This window comes from Jaculus jaculus, chromosome 18 (assembly GCF_020740685.1).
Source record: "Jaculus jaculus isolate mJacJac1 chromosome 18, mJacJac1.mat.Y.cur, whole genome shotgun sequence".
In the NCBI taxonomy this organism is placed as follows: Eukaryota; Metazoa; Chordata; class Mammalia; order Rodentia; family Dipodidae; genus Jaculus; species Jaculus jaculus.
In genome coordinates this window covers 11750119-11771905 of record NC_059119.1, presented here as the reverse complement: position 1 = coordinate 11771905, position 21787 = coordinate 11750119, and the positions used below count along the sequence as shown (strand labels likewise).

Sequence of the window (21787 nt, the reverse complement as noted above, 5' to 3'; positions counted from 1 at the left end):
TTATCTAACAGATTACTGGTCTACATCACCTGTTATACTCGGTGAGCATTTTCCTGATTGTTGTTCACGCCCACTAGGATTTTGTCTGTGTAGGGTCTTCGCTGCATCCCTTATCCCCAGTGCCTACGAACAGTAGCCTCCCAGTGTCCTTCACCCTCCAGATGGCTGAGCAGGTGAATGTCGAAATACCTTGACGTTTGAGGTCCTGGGCTCAAAGTCAGGTCCCATATGAAATCCATTTCCCACCAGGAGCCGTTGCTTCCCAGGGACCAAAGCATTTCAGGAAATCGTCCTCCTCACGCTGGTCTTTCCGGACTGTGATAGTTTGAATGTATGTCCCCCAATAGATTTAGACTTTTTAAAAGATTTATATTATTTTTTTAAAAAATATTTATTTGTTTGAGAGAGGGAAAGAGGCAGAGAGAGAATGGGCACGCGAGGGCTTCCAGCCACTGCAAACAAACTCCAGATGTATGCGCCCCCTTGTGCATCTGGCTTATGTGGGTCCTGGCTGGAGGAGGGTAGCTCTGCCTGGGGTTCCCAGAGTGTGCTTGCTTGTGGTACTGGTGGTGGTTTTTCTGTCTGTGTGCACTCGGTAAAGGGGACCAGCTTCTCTCGCCATTACGGAACTTCCCCTGGACCTGTAAGCTGAAAGTAAATCCCGCTGTTCCTATGAACTGTGTCTGGTTTGAAGGTTTGCCCCGACAGTGGAACCGACGATGACCCTCGCACACGTCATGGTACTGTGGAGTGACCAGAAGCCGACGTGCATGAGCCCATGGGTAGACCCCATCCCTGGTGAAGATCCCGCCCTTACGAGTTCTCTGATTTCAGCCAAACTTTCCCCTCTCCCTGTAACCATATGTTCATCCCTATCAGGGTTGCCAAGGGGATTCAGAGAGGCAAAGGGGACAGGTTGGAGCAGACCCTTGCCTCAGCCAATCCACGGCAGTAGCACCTTGGGATGGTGTGGGCTAGAAATAGTCTGGCTGGAGATGTGGCTTGGTGGTTTAGGATGGGTTTAGCTTAGTGTGTGAGCATGTAGTCAGTACCCACCTCGCCCTGCCCCTGCACGGTGTCGAGAGCCCTTCTGTCCTTTCCAAGATCTTCGTGTGACTGTGGACATAAGCGTTCTACTACGTAACACTTAGCTTTTTTTTTTTTTTTTTTTTTTTTTTTTTTTTTTTTTTTTTTTTTTTTTTTTTAGGTAGGGTCTCTCTCTAGCTCAGGCTGACCTGGAATTCACTCTGTGGTCTCAGGGTGGCCTCAGACTCATGGCCACTATCCTCCTACCTCTGCCTCCCGAGTGCTGGGGTCAAAGGCGTGTGCCACCACACCTGGCCACCACCTTGCTTTTAAGACAGAGTCTCTTGTTCGCCACTGTCCTCCCAAGCAAGATGATCACGGGCTTCCGGGTCGGCCTGTCTCCACCTCCCTGCTCATCATAGGCTCACTGGGTGACACACTCCCTCCATGAACCTGGGTTTTAGGCTTGTGCAGCAGGAGCCTTACACACTGAACCATCCCTCCAGCCTCTCTTCTTCTTTTGTTTGGGGGGGGGAGGACAGGGTCTGATTCTGCAGCCCAAGTTAGCCTTAAACTCATGGCAGTCCTCCTGCCTCATCATCCCAAGCTCTGGGATTACAGGTATGAATCACTATGTCAGGATGGAGTGCTCTCTCTTCTGCTGGACACAGATCCCTAAATTGATATTAACTTCTCAGAATCTGCCTGGCCTGGTGGTGCACGTCTTTAATCTCAGCACTTAGGAGGCAGAGGTAGGAGGATTGCTATGACTTAGAAGCCAGCCTGAGACTACATGGTGAATTCCAGGTCAGCCTGGGCTAGAATGAAACCCTGCCTCGAAAAACCAAAAGAAAAAAAAAAAAACAGAGAAGAAAGAAGGAAGGAAGGGAGGGAGGGAGGGAGGGAGGGAGGGAGGGAGGGAGGGAGGGAGGGAGGGAGGGAAGACTCTGTGCCCTTAATAGTAACAACAAAACTACGTAGGTCGTGGGTCAAGTCTGTCAACCTGCACCTTGTACATGCCACGGTCACCTGAGCGTGTTCTCAGTTTCCTGAGAGGGCTCCCAAGAACAGGCACCCTCCCCCTCAAAAACCCGAGGGTGGCTCTTGAGTGTCAACACTTCTGGGATGACATTTATCTTCGGTCAGTCCTGTAATTGCTAGCGAAAGCCACTCAGACTTAAGGACAGGGAAAGACCTTCAGGGGCAGCGGCCGTGTAAGGCAGCCAGCCTCGATGACGCCGTGGGAGGCTGGGGGATACAGCTCAGCTGGGAGGGGGCTCGCCTGGCAAGCAGGGCACCTTGTGCTCCATCCCCACAGAAACCGGGCGGGGTGGCTCTTGTAGTCACCTTCTTGATGCGGGGACAAAGCACCCAACCACAAGCAGCTGGTGGGGGGAAAGCTTTTATTTTGGCTTCGCAATGGCAGGGGGAAGCTAGGCCTGAGCAGAGGAGAGCATGGTGCCTCAGGCTGTTCCTAAACCTGCCCGAAGGACCTCACAGTCTTCCCCGGTCCTTCTGCAATGTTCTCTGAGCCTTGGCAGGCAAGATAGAGATCTGATTTAGTGTTCTGGATCTCTGCTTCAACGAGGTTTGTGTGACCACAGTGTGGGTTCCCTGGGCCTCTGTGGTCTGTGTGCTGCCTTAGAGATGCCAGCCCTTGTTGCCCTATGAGGGTGCCAACCCCAGGTTGACAACTGGACTCCTCAGAGTGCCCCGGTGCCCCAGGAAGACTTCGTGCAAGTAGACTCGGGGAGGCGAACTGTTGGGCATGAGGCTCTCTTCTGGTATAAACCTCTCACCAAGTTCCTGAAGGAATAGTCTAGAAAGCAAGGGGATTGACTCACCCAAGGGTGTGAGGGGAGCTGGAAGCAGAGCCCAGGCAAATACCCCCCCCCCCGCGCCTGGGTTCTTTCTGGGGCCCGCAGGGGCGTGGTGGTTGGGAGCCCTCCTGGCCTGGCGCTCCTGGCCTCTCCTAGCCAGTCAGCGCTGCCAGCTGTGCGGCCGGATAGAAGCAGCCTGCGGAGTCGTCCCTTGTCATTTATAAATGCAGAGAAAGGCGCTGACCTGCTTCCTTGGAGAGTGCTCGCTAATAAGCCTTTTAAGACGTTTGGTATAAAATGCTCCCCAGGGGCTGGTTTCTGGCTCCCAGGAAGCCATCCCATTCCTGTGTGGGCATTATTCTCCCTGCCCCCACCTCCTCCATTAAGCAAATACTGCCAACGTTGGCAGAGAGCCAGGGACCTGATTCTCAGGGACCACATTACCACCATTCAGACACCCCTGTGCCCTTGCTCGGGGATCCTAAGTCTCTTCCAAAACAGCAGCTACCCCAGGGGTCTTCTTTATCCCCCCCCCCCCCCAAGGCAAAGAAGTGTGTTTCCAGGCGGGGAGAGAAAACGAGCCTCCCACTGGAGATGTCCCCCAGGGCCCTCTTTGCCTTCACGCCAGCCCTCCTCCTGGACACCTGCCAAGGCTGCCGAGCATCTCAGAGCACACCTGCAGCCTTCTTAGAGAAGGGAGGGCATGGCCAGGCCCCGACACCAGCACCTGCAGAAGCCGCCACCAGACAGGTGCTGGGATGGGGTGCATTGCGGTGAATGAGAAGGGGTCCCCTTGGGAGGGTCTTCCGGACCGAATGCATGCGGCTTTCCACTGTCACTCTGTTAAATCCCAACCTCTGTGACTGCATTTGTCTGTATGGTTAACAGGACTTAATTAAGGCTAAATGCAGTCTTAAGGGTGGGATCTGGTCCCCCAGGATTAAATTACTAATAAAAGACACACCTCGGCCGGAGGGTGTGTGCACAGAAAGGTAGCGAGACCTGACGAGATAAACCACCCCCACTTCCGCCAAGCCCCAGCTGCAGCCACAGAGGAATTAGGGAGTCCAGGAAGAGCGCTGCTTCCACGCTGAACCTGATAACCAGCGCCAGGGCGAAGGAGACAGACCCTGAGGATAATCAACACCTACCAAAGCAGAGGTCCAGAGGCTCCTGAGAGCTCATCGCTGAAGTGGACTTAAAATTCACCCACCACGGCTCAGGGAATTCTGTGAAAGATTGTAAGAGCCACAGGTTAAGACATCGTGCCCAGAGGCATTCCCTCCCTGCAGAAATAACTCACTGCTGCTCTCACAGTGCATAAAACACGACCCCATGGGGAACACCTGCAACCCCACTGAGGAGGGTGCCCAATGGAATGGGGGCAGGGACGACCGAAAAGAGGGTACCAACACACGATGTATCCATATGAAATACGTTGTTAGTAATACTAATAAAACATAAAAAAATCTAATCTAACCCAAGTGCTTGGAAGACTGAGCTAGGAGGATGTCAAGTTTGAGGTCAGCCTGCGCTACACAGTAAAAGCCTGCCAAGAAAGAAAGAAAGGAAGGAAAAAAGGAAGGAAGGAAGGAAGGAAGGAAAGAAGGAAGGAAGGAAGGAAGGAAGGAAGGAAGGAAGGAAGGAAGGAAGGGAGGATATAAGTGCTGGGTATGGTGGCACACGCCTTTAATCCCAGCATTCGGGAAGCAGAGGTAGGAGGATCGCCCTGAGTTCAAGGCCACCCTGAGACTACAGAGTTAATTCCAGGTCAGCCTGGACCAGAGTGAGACCCTACCTCAAAAAACCAAGAACAAAAAAAAAAAAAGTAAAAAAGAAAGAGAGAGAGAGAGAGAGAGAAAGGAGGAAGGAGGGAGGGAGGGAAGGAAGGAAGGAAGGGAGGGAGGGGAGGTGACTTGGGTTAAAGGCTTTTATTTGTACAGTCTGCCTGTCTGGTCCCCAGTACCCAGGTAAAGTGGCACATGCATCTGGGATCCCAACACACTTGGGACAAAGGCCCCAGAGCCTCGGAAGCTCCTCATAGGTCAGCTGCTGTGGCATTCCTTTGCAGGCTGGCCATTCCTGTGTAACAGCAAGGGCCCCATCTCTGAGGTGGAGCACAGAGCCCTCAAAGTTGTCCTCTGGTCACAGGCACGCTGTGGCACATGTATCTGTACACACATGCACGAGTACATACTTTAAAAAAGAGAAAAGAAAGAAAGAAAGAAAATGGGCTGGAGAGATGGCTTAGCAGTTAAGGCACTTGCCTGTGAAGCCTAAGGACCCAGGTTTGATTCCCCAGGTCCCCCATAAGCCAGATGCACAAAGTGGCACATGTGTCTGGAGTTCGTTTGCAGTGGCTGGAGGTCCTGGTGCGCCCATTCTCCCCCCACCCTCTCTGTCTCTTTCTCTTTTTCTTCCCTCTCTCTGTCTCTAATAAATAATTAAAAAAAAAATAAGTTGGGCGTGGTAGCACACGTCTTTAATCCCAGCACTCGGGAGGCAGAGGTAGGAGGATCGCCATGAGTTCAAGGCCACCCTGAGACAACATAGTGAATTCCAGGTCAGCCTGAGCTAGAGTGAGACCCTACTTTGAAAAACCAAAAAAAAAAAGAGAGAGAGAGAGAGAGAGAGAGAGCAAGAGAGAGAAAAGAAAGGCAAGGGTAAGTCACTAGAAAGCTCCTTTGGGCCTGGGATGTTGTTCAGTGGTAGAGTTCTCAAAGCCTTGGGTCCAATCCCTAGAACTGCACTGACCTGATCTGTAAGTTCAGCATTCAGGCAGTAGAGGCAGGAGGATCAGAAGTTCAAGGGTACCCTCAGCTACATAGGGAGTTAGAGGCTATCCCGGGCTACAGCAGACTGTCAAAATAAAGAGGGGTCGGGCGTGGTGGCGCACACCTTTAATCCCAGCACTTGGGAGGCAGAGGTAGGAGGATCGCCGTGAGTTCGAGGCCGCCCTGAGACTCCATAGTAGCCTTGAAAAAAAAAAAACAAAACAACAACAAAAAATCTACCTGAGGGCTTGGGAACCTCTGACCTAAGAGTACTCTAGAGACTGGGGGGAGAGCAGAGGATGTGACCCGAGGGCAGGGGAGGCGGGTGAGAGGCGCGGACAGCAGCGGCCGGCAGAGGGCGCAGCGCGCGCTCAGGCACAGTGCAGGCAGAGGAAGCCGGGGCGGCTAGCGAGGGTGTGCGCCCCCCTCCCCCGCGATGGAGGGAAGCAGGATGGGAGGCGGAACACTGTGCAGGACAGGGTGAGGGACAGGCTCTGAGGTTTAGACCCGCAGGTACCTGAAAGCCGGCGGGTGGGTGGGGAGGGAGTCAGCAAGGCTGGGCCACGATGACATTCACCATTTGGGAAGAGCGCTGGGGGTCATAAGATGGAGGAGCCACCTACAAGGTCATTTATTGTTTGCTTTGGCTTTTTTGTCTTGTTTTTTTTTTTTTTTTTTTTTTTTTAATTTTTGTTTTGGTTTGGTATTTTGAGGTAGGGTCTTGCTCTAGCCCTGGCTGACCTGGAATTCACTAGTCTCAGGGTGGCCTTGAACTCACAGAGATCCTTGTACCTCTGCCTCTCAAATGCTGGGATTAAAGGTGTGCGCAACCATGCCCAACTTCGTTTTATGTTTTTTTTGTTTGTTTGTTTTTTGTTTTGTTTTTGTTTTTGTTTTTTTTAGCTTTATTTATTTATTTTTGGTTTTTCAAGGTAGGCTTTCACTCTAGTCCAGGCTGACCTGGAATTCGCTATGTAGTCTCAGGGTGGCCTTGAACTCACGGCGATCCCACTACCTCTGCCTCCCAAGTGCTAGGATTAAAGGTGTGCTCCACCATGCCTGACTTGGCTTTATGTTTTTAATTATAGCTTTATTTTTTGAGACAGAGTCTCACTCAGTACAGCAGCCTGGCCTACCTTGAACTGGTGGCAATCCTTCATCGGCCTACCAAACTCTGGGATTACAGGCGTCAGCCACCATGCCCTGCTTAAAACTGTCATTTATTCACTCACTCCCCTTTCATTCCTGTCCCCCACGATATGTACTGAGCACTGTGGAGCTGTGGAAGGAGAAGGGCCAGGAGGGTTGTAGCAATAATTCTCTCCCTGGCCGGCACATTGGAATCACTTGGGGAGTTTTGATAATCCACCACCGATGCACAGGACACATCCACCAGCCGTGGAGGCACCTCTGATGTTCTGATCCCACTGGAGCACGGGACGGTGCCTCAGTCTGCACAGAGGTCTGGGCACTACTGACTTAAGTGCCCCACCACCACCCTCACCCCTCTGTGTGAGCAGGATACAGACTGCTAGTCTCTATGGATTTCAGAAGTTTCAAATAGGAACAAACTCCCGACCCCCAGGAAGGGAAGGGGTCCTCGGTTCACTCCCCTCTGTCTGGGGCCTGGGAATGCAAAAACCGAGATCTGCAGTCCACCTGGGGAACGGTTAGTGGCGCATCTGCTGTGTGCCTGTACGTTAACCCTTTCCAAATGCAGAGACTCAGGTGAAAGTAAGAAACTCGCCAGGGGGGCAGCTTGGGCCAGTGCCTGGGCTGTTTAATTCCGAAGCCAGTGGGCACTGACAAGAAAGATAGCGGGCGAGGTGGCGCACGCCTTTAATCCCAGCACTCGGAAGACAGAGGAAGGAGGATCGCCCTGAGTTCGAAGCTACCCTAGGACTACAGAGGGAATTCCAGGTCAGCCTGGGCTAGAGTGAGACCCTACCTCGAAAAAACAAAAAGAAGAGAGGTGTCTTGTCCCCATTCTCCTAGGAGAGTACAGAACTGATGGAGGTCGGCCCCTGCCTCCGCAGGGCCTTCGGGGGCTCTTCGCAGCCCCCCGCCCACTCCTCGGAGGGGCAGGGCGTCACGCGCGTGGCTGCGGTCCGTGAACAGCGAGGACCCCGGCCAGGGCGGGCAGGTGGAGTTCTCCGGGCGTGCCCCCACCCCCGGGCTGCCGCGAGGAGAGTGTCCCTCACTTCCCAGGGGTGCCGGGGCTTTGGGCGCCCTCGCTCGGCTGGCACAGGTGTGCCGGATGCCATGGTGACGGCGCCGCGCCAGCCTCCCTCCTTCTCTCCGGCCCCGGAGGCGCGGGGCGCGCGGCACAGTCCAGCGGACCCGGCACGCTGCGCGGCGCGCGAGCTTCTCCCCGGACCCCCGGGGATCCGGAGACCCTGCGGGGGGCTGGGGCCTGCGAGCGCCCCCTGCCACTGCCGGAGGTGACCCCGACCGGACCGGGTAGAGCAGGGGCGCAGGGCTGGGGACGCCGAGACCCGCCCCTCTCACAAGACCCTCTTCTCCAGTCCACGGGCATCCGCCCACTGCCTCAAGTGAGAGTGTCTGGGAGCCCGCAGGAGTGGGGCAGCATGGAAGGTGAGTGACCCCGGGGCTGGGGGGGGGGGGTCAGGTGAGATAGGGTACTGACTCAAGAACAAGGAGACCCAGGAGAAAGGAAAGGGACAGAAGGTGCGCTGGGCACAGTGGCGTCCAGAACCAGACATTGTGCCAAATCCATCCATGTGTGTGTGACAAGAGACTCGGAGACACTGAGACAGAGGGGCACAGGTGGGAGTGGGGGTAACACTGTGTGCATGACGTGTGTATGTGTGAGAGAGTGAGAGAGACGCACAGAGACCGAGATGGGCAGACAGAGCAGTGGTGAGGGCGCCTCTGTGTCCATGGTGCATGCATGTGTGCGTGTGTGCGTGTGTATTCAAGAGACAAACATGGACAGACAAGTGTGTGTGTGTGTGTGTGTTCAAGAGACAAAGATGGGCAGACGTGTGTGTGCGAGAGACAGAGAAAGAGAGAGAGATACAGAGAGACAGTGTGATGTGGGGGCTTCTGTATGTCTGTGGTGTATACGGTGGTGAGAGGCAGAGAGAGACACAGGAAGAGACAGCGATCTGTACATGTGTTCATGTATACGACGTACACGGCAGTGTGCGTACATGTCCATGGTGAAGAGGGGCACTTCTGTGTCCATGGAGTGTATCTTGCCTCCACTTTCTCAACTGGTGGGATGACAGACATGGGCCACCATGCTGGAGCAGAGGTTCAACTGAGACCAAGAGAGGACAATTTAGCTCCTAGCTTCGGGAACTGTCTCCAACTTAGCCTGCTAGTAGGGGGGGGGGGGGCAGAATCCCAGAGAAGATGGCCTCCATGATCCCCATGGGCAAAGAGGGGGGAAGGGTTCTAACCTCGGGGACTGGAAGGGCCGGTGGCCCAGGGCCTGGGCTGTTTGCTTCAGGCGTACCAGATGAGGACCAGAGCCCTCTCTTGGTCCCGGGAGGCAAGGGGAGCTGTATTTAGGCTGAGAAACCAGAGGCCTGAGGAGCTGGCTCCCTGGCCTGCTGGGTGTCTCAGAGAAGGTTCCTAGGGCTTTCTGTGCCATTGGCTACCCAGCTGTTGAATGGAGGGACTTAGATCCAGCAGGCTCCACCGGGAGGCTGTGAGGACAGCATAAGGTATACTGTGCAAATTCACGTGGGTAAGAGAAGGGTTGCCACAAGAGTAAATGAAGCTCCGAGATTCCAATAAGTAATTGGAAAGGCCGCCATCGAGAATGACGGGGGGTGGGGGGGTGACAGGAAATCCTGTGAGACTGCACTTGTTTTCCAGTGAGCTGGGATTTGCAACACACACACACACACACACACACACTCACTCACTCACACGAGATGCAGAGGAAGGCTCGATTGGGATGTAGTAGGAAGACTGACGGGGTCTACTAGAATGGTGTTAGCAAAGTGCCAAAGCCCCAGTGAGCAGAAGCGGGGGGCAGGGGGGGCTGGCAGGCAAAGCAAAGTAAGGCTAACAAGAAGAGAGCTGCTCAGGGTTTGGGGCTTTGGAGCAGGGCAGGGCAGGGCAAAGACAGTTTTGGTTTGAATTGAGAACTAAAACGCTTTAAGGAGGAAATTGAAATCCCAGAGAGATGTCATGGGAAGAAGGCCCTGAGCCATCTACAATGAACTCGCCCCTCAAAACCCAGACACATGACATCCCAGAGACCTGACAGCGGTTGCAGATATAATCACTGCCTTAGAGGAAATTACAGTGAATGAAAGCGCCCTGGGGAAAAAAAAAAAAAATCTAAAGATGGGCAGATGTCCTGATTTTCAACAAAAGGAGAGAAAAATGTTTTCTTTAAGCTCACCAAACTGCTAAAATGAGTATTGGCCTCCATTAGAATTCCAGAAGAACTCACGGAGCACACAGGGAACACTTGAGTGACAGGAAACAGTGGCACATCTCAGGTATTTTGCAGAGGGAGCCATTCTGCACGCCTGAAAAGATGTGTGCCCGAGTGTGCTCATCACCAGACAAAAGTGGAAGCCATCGAGATGTCTGTAAGTTAAGTAAGTTAAATAAAAGCTGAGGCCTGCCCGTGAAGGCCCACGTTAAAGACAGTACTTAGGGTGGGGTAGTATATGAGACCCTGGGTTCAACCTCTCAGACTGAACCAAAAGAAAAGAAAGAAGGAAAGAAGGAAAAAGAAAAAGAAAAGACTGCTTAGGAATTCATTTATAGAAATGTGTTCATCGTCTACCATGGATAGATGAGACTGTTATGTGAGTTTATGTGTGGAATATATTGTACGAGTATTAAAAGGCAGGCTGGGCTTGGCATATAGCTCAGTTGGTAGAATGCCTGACTAGCATGCCCAATGCCACATGAAACAGGCCTGGTGGGCCGGGCGTGGTGGCGCACGCCTTTAATCCCAGCACTCAGGAGGCAGAGGTAGGAGGATCACTGGGAGGTTGAGGCCACTCTGAGACTACAGAATGACTTCCAGGTCAGCCTGAGCTAGAGTGAGACCCTACCTCAAAAAAAAAAAAAAAATAGGACTGAAGAGATTGCTTAGCAATTAAGGTACTTGACTGCAAAGCCAAAGGACCCAGGTTCGATTCCCCAGGACCCACGGAAGCTGGACATACAAGGTGGCACATGTGTCTGGAGTTTGTTTGCAGTGGCTGGAGGCCCTGGCGTGACCATTCTCTCTCTGTGTCTGCCTCTTTCTCTCTCTCTCTCTCTCAAATAAATAAATAATAAAAACTTTACAAAATAATAAGGTAAAATAAAGAAGGAAGGAGAGAGAAAAAAAAGAAGGAGAAAGGAAAGGGGAAAGAAAAGCAAAGGAAAAGGGGAAGGAAGAGGAAGGAAAGAAACAAAAAGTGCAGAGTGAACTAGGCATTTGGGAATCCGATCACATTAAGGAGTCTCAGAACGGTACAGAATGCAGGGACAGTTTGCCCCACGTGAGGTGGGCAGTGGTCACTGCTGCTCCCTGCAGGCTGAGGTTATCCAATCCCTGCAGTTCGGGTTGCTGACGTGTGTGGCTTCGGAAAAAGCAGAGCAGAGAGATCCCAAGTATAGCGTTGATGGGGCACTGGCTGCGCGCCCCAGCTGAACCCCCTGGACGAAAGGGACATAGTGCAGAGCATCCTAAATTCATTGTCCATGTGCGTTCATCTTTGGCGGTGAGGGTTCAGGGATGTTTCCTCTTTCTCTTTGGCAGCACTCAGAACTATTTTATAGCACACACACCTCTGTGTGTACTGTGTGCATGTGTGTGCAGGTGAGTACTCTGTGTGCATGGGAACAGAGGCCCAAGAACTTGGGGTGTCTTTCTCCACTGCCCATCCACATGCTTCCTGAGACAGGGTCTCTCCCTCAGCCTGGAGCTGCCGTTTTTGGTCAGCAAGCCCCGGCGGATCTCTCGTCTATGCCCTCCTTGAGCTGGCATTACAGACATGCGTGGCCATGCCCAGCCTTTTAAAAATTATTTTTTAATTTATTTATAAGCAGAAAAAGAGAGAAGAGAGAAGAGAGAGTTGAGTTGGTGCACTGGGGCCTCCAGCCACTGCACACTCCAAATGTGTGTGCCCCCTTGTGCATCTGGCTCGGTGTGGGTTCTGGGGACTGAACCTGGGCCATCAGTCTTTGCAGGCAAGTGCCTTAATTGCCAAGCCATCTCTCCAGCTCATGTTCAGCTTTTTATGTTAGTCCTGGGAATTAAACTCAGGTGCTCTCTGGCTGAGAGGCCCTCATGTTTAAGCAGCAAGTACTGTGAACCACTGAGCAATCTCCCAGGCTCAGCACACTAAAAAAAAAAAAAAAAAAAAAAAAAAAGACTATTGGGGCTCAGAGATGGCTTAGCGGTTAAGGCGTTTGCCTATGAAGCCTAAGGACCCATATTTGACTCTCCAGATCTCACATAAGCCAGATGCACAAAGGTGAGGCAAGAGCAAGGTCACATATTCCCACTAGGTGGCGCAATCATCTGGAGTTCGATTTTAAGTGGCTGAGGCCCTGGCGTGCCAATTCTCTCTCTCTCTCTCCCTGTTTTTTTCTTTTGGTTTTCCAAGGTAGTGTTTCGTTCTACTTCAGGCTGACCTGGAATTCACTATGTAGTCTCAGGGTGGCCTCGAACTCATGTCGATCCTCCTACCTCTGCCTCCCAACCGCTGGGATTAAAGGCGTGCGCCACCACGCCTGGCATGTTCAACTTTCTGTGGGTTGAGAGGACACAAACTCAGTACTTCATGCTTGAGTGACAAGCACTTTTCCCACTAAGACATCTCCCTGGCAGATCTGTTAAAATTAAATGACTGCAACAACACCGTAAGGGCCAGGAATAAAACTCAGCATGCTCTGGGCTCCAATCTCCAGCATTTGCAAAACAAATACATACATATGAAAGAAAACAATCCATTGCTCTTGAGGTGTCTCTCGAAGAGTAAGCCCTGCTGAATTTGACAAATTTCCTCTTTCAGACTGGGGTTCTGGGAGGGGGAAAGATGAATTGCATTCGTTCTGTGGAGATCACTTCTGAGACCCTGGGTACTGACGAAGCCATGTGGGGGGAAATTTTAGAGCATACTCACCTTGGGATTCATTAGCATTGATGCCACCAGTCTCAGGGTCCCTGAGAGGGAAAGCAAGAGGCATGCCTATCAATTCTACAGCTAGAAACCAAAACACCTAGGAGGCAGTAGACATAAGATGTTTGGTGATCCCACCACTGGAACACTAGCTTGAATTCAAGGGAAAAAAAAATGAAGTGTGGGCTGCAGAGATGGCTTAGCAGTGAAGGACCTGGGTTCAATTCCTCAGGACCCATGTAAGCCAGATGCACAAGGGGGCACATGTGTCTGGGAGTTTGTTTGCAGTGGCTGGAGGTCCTGGTGCACCCGTTCTCTCTCTCTCTCTCTCTCTCTCTCTCTCTCTCTCTGCCTCTTCCTCTGTCTCTCAAATAAATAAATAAAATAGCTTTAAAAAGTGAAACGTAGGGCTGGAGAGATGGCTTAGCGGTTAAACACTTGCCTGTGAAGCCTAAGGACCCTGGTTCGAGGCTTGATTCCCCAGGACCCACGTTAGCCAGATGTACAAGGGGGAGCATGTGTCTGGAGTTCGTTTGCAGTGGCTGGAGGCCCTGGAGCACCCAATTCCTCTCTCTCTCTCTCTCTGCCTTTATCTGTCTGTCACTCTCAAATAAATAAAAAGATGAACAAAATGAAGTTTAAAATTAAAAAAATGAAATGTGAATGTACACAAAATGAAAAGTCCTGAATTTGGGTCCACCCCTTTAAGAGAGTTGGTATTCTTGAGGTGAAATGGGGACTGAAGGGCTCCAGGGAGCAGGACCAAGACTGGACAGGGCAAGGTGCTAATGACCACATGGTTCTATGTCAGCAGAGAATGTCCACCTAGAACTGGTCTGGAACCCATCTTGTCACCAGTTTCCATTATCTATCTTGAAGCAGGGTGACCATAGGTCTGATTCCTGGCTTGGGGCTACAGGGGCGATTCTTGGGTGACTAGACCAGAAATATAACCTGAAGGGTCTCTGAGGACTCGGAAGCCTCCCCCAGGCCCTGGAGACCGATGCTGCAGTCCACTGAGCCACCCGCCACCCGCCAAGCATTATCAGGGTTGTCTAGGGGGTATATGACCTGCGATACGTCTGCAGAAGGACAGAAAGTCAGATCTGCTTTCTGGTCCCCTCTTAGCCTGATCCCAACGTGGTAGCTTCCTGGGAGACCCTGGTGGCCTCCACAGCTGTTTACCCACTGTGGGAGCTCTGACTGAGGGAAGCCCAGAGGCTGGGGAGGGGGATGGGTGCCCACACTGACTGGAGGTGGGCACAGCTGTAGAGGAGAGGTCAAGGAAGGGCTGGAGGTCAGTAGAGAGAAGAGCACCAGCTGGTCTCCCTACAGCTCAGCAGCCCCTTGGAAGTCCAGGCGCAGTCTACTGCTTCCAGAGTCCCTGCGTCCTGTCCTTCATTTCATTGCCCTGGAGGGTTACCGCTAGGTAACATCACCCTCAGGTAGCATATGATAAGACTAGGGTCCAGCTCACCTTCGCTTGGTCCATAGGAGGTCTACTGGCTTTCTGCACAAGGGGCCCTGGTTCTAGGGACACTCGGGGCTGTAGCCTTCACGGAGTTCAGTTCTGTCCTAAAGACCTTTGCACCTCCTGTCTGGCTGGGACATTGGAGGGGGTCACTGGCTGCCAGGAAAGCAAGGACCGAACAGGTGAGCGTGATTCTGTTCTCACTTGGGCCGTGCTCCTTGGGGATAGCAGAACGTGCCCTGCTTCTTCTGTCAGTGAGTTGAGATACTTAGTGTAAATATTTCTGCTCAGCCAGACACGGTGGCTCTTGTCTGTGATCTCAGCACTCAGGAGGCTGAGGCAGGAGGATTGCTGAGAGTTTGAGGCCAGCCTGGGCTACGAGGTGTGATGCTGCCTCCAAAACAGCCATACTAGGGAGATGGTTCAATGGTTACAGGCGCTGGCTTGCAAAACCTGAAGGTCCTGGTTTGATTCCCCAGGGCCCACATAAAGCCAGATGCACTAAGTGCTGCATGCATGCATCTGGATTCTGTTTGCTGCATCTAGAGGTCCTGGTAAACTTCTCTCTCTCTCTTTCTCCAGTAAATAAATGAAAAATATTTTTGACTCAAACTCAACAGACTGGACTTTTTTAATGAGAGGGTGCAAGAGAGAGAGAGGGAGAGAGCGAGAATTGGCATGCCAGGGCCTCCAGTCACTATAATGGGACCCCAGATGCATGTGCCGCCTTATGTTCATATGTGACCTTGAACATGTGTCACCTTGTGCCTCAACCACTAAGCCATCTCTCCAGCCCTAAAGCTTTTTTTTTAGAAAAAAAAATAGTGTTTTGTTTTTTTTTTTCCCCAGACTGGAGAGCTGGCTTAGCACGTCAGGCATTTGCCTGTGAAGTTCAAGGTCCCATGTTCAACTCTGCAGGTCCCACGTAAGCCAGATGTACAAGGTGGCACATGTGTCTGGAGTTCATTTACAGTGGCTAGGGGCCCTGCTGTGCCCATTCTCTCTCTCTCTATGCCTCATCCTCTCTCTCACAGTCTCAAATAATATACGCATGTTACATATATGGCTTTAGGCTAATGGATCTGGGTTAGCAGCTGCTCAAGGCTGAGTGGTGAAAAGGGGAAACTGAGGCACGTTGTCAGTGGAGCATGGCTAATCTCCTCCAGTTATACTTAGCTGCAGATATCAAAGAGCCGAATTCAGCTTCCCCTTCCCGAAGCCTTCCGCAGCTCATTTGCTCTCATTAGTAGCAGAAAACAGTAGTAGAAATCGCATAAAGAGTGGTGCACTTTCTGATTTGAGGCTTGACTCCTTTTGAAATGCAAATGGCCCAGAGGCACCCAGCATGCTGCGCACGGCTTGCTCTTCAGAGGGAACAAGTTTATGGCCATCGCTGCTGAACACCATCCTGGTATAGACAGAGAAGAGGGAACTTGAGAAACAGTGACTTGGGGCAAGGTCACTCTAGGTCTGGCTGTTGACCTGTGGCTGGGCAAGTGTGGTAGAGGGGACAGATGGGACCCCACATGTCTCTTTTCATGACCTCAGATAAGCTAAGTAGTCCCTATATTTTTCCTTCTTTGGGATTGGTGCATGTGGGGGGGGGTGAATTTTTTTTTTCAGGTAGGGTTTTTCAGGGTGGTCTCAGGGTGGCCTCAAACTCACAGAGATCCTCCTACTCTGCCTCCCGAGAGCTGGGATTAAAGGCGTGTGCCATCATGCCTGGTTGTGTGTGTGAATTTAATTTTTTATTTCTATTTTCATTTTTTGTGTGGTTTTCCAAGGTAGGGTCTCACTGTAGCTCAGGCTGACCTGGAATTCGCTATGTAGTCTCAGGCTGGCCTCAAACCCATGGTGGCCCTCCTACCTCTGCCTCCCGAGTGCTGGGATTAAAGGTGTGCTTTTTGTAATCGTTATGAGAGAATTGGCATGTCAGGGCCTCCAGCCACTGCAATCGAACTCCAGACATGTGCTCCACTTTGTACGCATGTGCAACCTGGTGCACTTGCGTCACCTTGTACATCTGGTGTGTGGGGGACTTGGAGAGTTGAGCATGGGTCCTTAGGCTCCTCAGGCAAGCTCCTTAACCACTAAGCCATCTCGCCAACCCTATTTTTAAAAATATTTTTTAAGCCGGGTGTGGTGGCACACGCCTTTAATCCCAGCACTCAGGAGGCAGAGTTTGAGGCCACCCTGAGACTACAGAGTGAATTCCAGGTCAGCCTGAGCAGAGTGAGACCCTATCTTGAAAAACAAACAAACAAAAAATTTATTTTTATTTACTTATTTGTGAGAGAGAAAGAGGCAGAGCAAGAGACAGAAAGACAAAAAGATAGAGAGAGAGTAAGAATGGGTCCACCAGGGCCTCCAGCCACTGCAAACGAATGCCAGATGCATGCACTACCTGTGCATTTGGCTTATGTGGGTCCTGGGGAATCGAACCTGGGTCCTTTAGCTTTGCAGGCAAGTGCCTTAACCACTAAACCACCTCTCCAGCCCTCCAACCCTATTTTTATTTTTAATTTATTTATTATACACAGAGAGAGAGATCGAGATGGGAGTGCCAGGGCCTCCAGCCTCTGCAGGCCAACTCCAGACACATGTGCCACCTTGTGCATCTGCCTTACATGGGTCCTGGGGAATTGAATTTGGGTCCTTCAGCTTTGTAGGCAAGTACCTTAACTGAGTTCAATCCCCAGTACCCACGTTAATAGGTTAGTCACGGGAACACGTGCCCGTAGTCCTAGAACCGGAGAGGTGGAGACAGGTACATCCCTGGAGCTAGTCTAGCCTATTTGGTGAGCTAGGCCGTGAGTTCAAGGCCACCCTGAGATTGCATAGCAAATTCCAGGTCAGCCTGAGCTACAGTAAGACCCTACCTTGAAAATAAAATAAAAGTAAAGTAGATGATGTCCCTAAGATATAATATCCAAGATTGTCCTCTGGCCTCCACACAGTGTATGTATACCTGTGTGTACAAGTATGTCTACATACATGCAACACACAGAAATTCACAAACCAGCTTCCTATAACCTGTGAGTGACCACTGCTGGCCAGTCGCAGGCTGTGCTCTCTGATTTCTCAGTCAGTGTCTTTGTTCTTCTGGAGAACTGTCCCCATGGAAGAAAGACTACATGGCATGTTGACAGGATGGGGACCAGGGAAAATACCTAAATCTAGGAAGCAGAAACGTCAGGGGCTCTTCCTGATCCTCCAGCTCCCCCCCCTTGGGGTGCTGAGCCTGGACTCTGCAGACCTCCTGAGCCTGGACCTCCCCCCACCACACACACACAGGACAGCTCTCTTGTAGTTTTTAAAATATTTTTGTTTATTTTTATTTATTTGAGAGTGACAGACAGAGAGAAAGAGGCAGAGAGAGAGAGAGAGAGAGAGAGAGAGAGAGAGAGAGAGAGAGAATGGGTGCACCAGGGCCTCCAGCCACTGCAAACGAACTCCAGACGCGTGCGCCCCCTTGTGCATCTGGCTAATGTGGGTCCTGGGGAATCGAGCCTCAAACTGGGGTCCTTAGGCTTCACAGGCAAGCGCTTAACCACTGAGCCATCCCTCCTGCCCAGCTCTTTTGTATTAACCAAGACACAGGCACTAGTATTGGCTACCGAAATGCCTGGAACACATTGGAAGAGGCTGGGCCAGTCATCAAAGGGATGGGAAACCTTGGGATGCCACAATCAGCTCCCAGGCAAAAGGGGCCAGATTGGCTGTCCTTTGTGTAGAAATGGACACAGACTTCTGAGGGACAGTCCCTCGCAAGCTGCATGCAGGGAGAGGGGCTGGCTCAAGGAAAACCTCACCGAGCCATAATCCACAAATGCTCGCTGCTCCTGGAAAGCTTGCCAGACACAGGGAGCTCCCTTTGAAGAGGATCCAGTGCTTTCACAGACTATGGACCATTACTTCGTGGCTTATCAGGAGAAAGCTCTAGGAAGCCTCTACAAAATGCATCAAATACTTTGGTGACCCCCCAAATTTAAGCCCTACTGAAGCTTGGGCCTGGAGAGAGGACGGCACAAGTCAGTGGTTCTCACAGCGTGTGGAAGTCATCGGCTTTTCCAAAGAATTGGAGGCGGAGTGCCACCCTCAGACATACCAATGCAGGGCACAGGGAAGTGCATTTTTAAAAATATTTTTTATTTTTATTTACTTATTTGAGAGAGAGGAAAAATGGGTGTGCCGGGGCCTCCAGCCACTGCAAACAAACTCCAGATGCATGCATTACCTTGTGCATCTGGCTTATGTGGGTCCTGGGGAATCAAACCTGAGTTGTTTTGCTTTCCAGGCAAGCACCTTAACCCCTAAGCCATCCCTCCAGCCCAAGGTGCTTTTTTGTTGTTGTTGTTTGTTTGTTTTTTGTTGTTTTAGCCCAGACTGACCTGGAATTCATTATGTAGTCTCAGGATGGCCTTGAACTCACAGTGATCCTCCTACCTCTGCCTCCTGAGTATTGGGATTAAAGGCGTGTGCCGCCATGCCTGGAGGAAGTGCATACTTAAAGTCCAGGTGATTTTGGTATGAATCAAGGCTGAGAAGAATTGATGTCATCAGTATTTTATATCATGTTTCAGAGTTTTCTTGTGATTTGAAAAGTCAAATGCGAGTTAGAAAAAAAGGGAAGACAAAAATCTCTTTTATAGAGAGAGAGACAGACAGACAGACAGGGACAGAGAGAGGAGACAGAGAGAATTTGCTGGCCAGGACCCAGCTACTGCAATCGAACTCCAGATGCTTGCGCCACCTAGTGGGCATGTGTGACCTTGTGCTTGCCTCACCTTTGTGCATCTAACTAACATGGGATCTGGAGAATGGAACCTGGGTCCTTAGGCTTCACAGACAAGTGCCTTAACTGTAAGCCATCTCTGCAGCCCAACAGAAATCTCCTGATGGCACACACCTTTAATCCCAGTGCTCTGGAGGCAGAAGTGGGAGGATCATCATGAGTCTGAGGCCACGCTGAGACTACAGAGTGAATTCCAGGTCAGCCTGAGCTAGAGTGAAACCCTACCTTGAAAAAAAAAAAATCTCTTGAGGAAATACCATCCACCGTGGGCAAACTTTTTAAAATTTATCTGCAGTTTGCACAAAAGCATTTTCTATGGAAGAGATTTAGAGCTACGCGTGTGCATGTATACAGTTCTTCATGACCTTGACAACTTCAGGTCAACATTTTTCCCGTCACTGGTTTATTTATTTGAGAGTGACAGACAGAAAGAGGCAGATATAGAGAATGGGCGGGCCAGGGCCTCCAGCCACTGCAAACGAACACCTTGTACATCTGCTAACGTGGGTACTGGGGAATCGAGCCTCAAACCGAGGTCCTTAGGGGTCACAGGCAAGCGCTTAACTGCTAAGCCATCTCTCCAGTTGTCCGATACTCTTTTTTAAACGGCATTTCTTACGTTACCAGTGAACTCGAACTTTTGTTTTATGTAACTATTACCATTTGGCCTGTCTCGTACTTACAGTAATATTTCGTTGGTCCATTTTCAGGGTTCACTGACACTCTCAGGTGGTATTGAATGGGGGAACCAACGCAGGTGTCTAATCTGGGGTAAAACTTCCATATACTGCCAACAGGTGGCGCCAATGACTTTTGTCAGTAGTAGGAGAGGGCCATAAAGGAAGGGACATCTTTCAGGATTAACAGGCCCACGCTAAGAATATTATAAAATGATTTTTTTTTTTTTTGTTAGGGATTTAGTTTGTTGAGGCAGGGTCTCATTATATCCCAGGATGACCTGGAACTCATTCTGCAGCCCGGCCTGGCCTCGAACTCATGACGACCTTCCTATCATGTGAGTCACTGGTTCTCACAGCATGTGGAAGTCATCAGCTTTTCAAAAGAATCAGAGCCAGAGCGCCACCCTCAGACATGTGGGTGCATGGCATGGGAGAAAGTGCGTTCTTTTTTTAAAAAATATTTTATTATTTTTATTTATTTATTTGAGAAAGAGAAAGAGACAGGAGGAGAGAGAGAATGGAGAATGGGTGTGCCAGGGCCTGCAGCCACTGAAAACAAACTCCAGATGCATGCACCACCTTCTGCATCCGGCTTATGTGGGTCTCTGGTCCTCTTACCTAAATTTTAAGAATGCACTTTTTGGGCTGGATAGATGGCTTAGTGGTTAAGGCGCTTGCCTGTGAAGCTTAAGGACCCATGTTCAACTCTCCAGGTCCTACGTAAACCAGACAGACAAGGTGACACAAATGCACAAGGTCACACATGACCACAAGGTGGCGCAACCATCTGGAGTTTGATTACAGTGGCCGGAGGCCCTGGCACACCAATTCTCTCTCTCTCTTTCTCTTGCATAAAAAAAGAGGCCAGTCTGTTGGGCTTGCCTCAAAAAATATTTAAATATTGAGGGCTGGAGAGATGGCTTAGCAGTTAAGTGCTTGCCTGTGAAGCCTAAGGACCCCGGTTCGAGGCTCGGTTCCCCAGGTCCCACCTTAGCCAGATGCACAAGGGGGCGCACGCGTCTGGAGTTCGTTTGCAGAGGCTGGAAGCCCTGGAGCGCCCATTCCCTCTCTCTCCCTCTATCTGTCTTTCTCTCTGTGTCTGTCGCTCTCAAATAAATAAATAAATAAATAAATAAATAAATAAATGAGAAAAAAATATTTAAATATTGAACTAGGAGTGGTGGCACACACCTTTAATCCCAGCACTCGGGAGGCAGAGGTAGGAGGATCACTGTGAGTTCAAGGCCACCCTGAGACTCCATAGTGAATTCTAGGTCAGCCTGAGCTAGAGTGAGACCCTACCTCAAAAAACAAAACAAAAACAAAACAAAAAAATGTTAATATTAAAAAAAAAAATCCAGGTGAGGTCTGGAGAGGTTGCTCAGTGGTTAGGCACTTACCTGCAAAACCTACCAACCTGGGCTCAATACTTAAAACCAGATGCACAAAGTGGAGTTCCCTTGCAGTGGTTGCGATTAGAGGCATGAACCACGACGCCTGGCCGGAGTATAAGATACCGTGCTCCTTCGCACTGTACACAGCTCAGCTACCGTGCGTCCAGTACCCGCGCACCAGTGTGCACCTCAGCTCTGTGAGTCTTCGCTTGTGTCCACTGTAGCAAGTTTAATCTGGCGCTTAGAAAGGTGATGTGACCTACCCTAAGTCATGGCCAAGAAATATCTGAAGATATTTTATTTTGCTTTGTGGTGCTGGGGGCTGAACCCAGGGCCTTGTGCATGCTAGGCAACGGCTCCACCTCTGAGCTATGCCTCCAGCTAATGCTGTAAAATTTAAAATAAATAGGGGCTGGGGGAGATGGCTCAGTGGTTAAAACACTGGCTTGCAAAGATTGCTGGCCCAGGTTCAGTTCCCTAGTGTCCACGTAAAGCCATATGCACACAGTGGCATGTGCATGTAGAGTTCATTTGCAGGGACAAAAGGCCCTGGCATGCCCATTCTCCCTCTCTCTCTCTCTCTCTCTCTCTCTCTCTCTCTTCTCACAAATAAAATAAAATAGCTGGGCATGGTGGTGCACCTCTTTAATCCCAGCACTAGGGAGGCAGAGGTAGGAGGATTGCTGTGAGTTTGGCGCCAGCCTCAGATGACATAGTA

At 50.8% G+C, this 21787-nt stretch overlaps 1 protein-coding gene across 1 annotated transcript in view; it reads left to right on the top strand.

Moving 5' to 3' along the window:
* The first annotated feature begins 8208 nt into the window (after nt 1–8208).
* The window catches only part of Npffr1 (neuropeptide FF receptor 1), a 32733-nt gene continuing 19154 nt past the window's right edge, over nt 8209–21787 (top strand). Inside the window, exon 1 of the mRNA XM_045137761.1 lies at nt 8209–8215. Coding sequence (XP_044993696.1) covers nt 8209–8215 — 7 coding nt within the window. The remainder of the gene's footprint in view (nt 8216–21787) is intronic.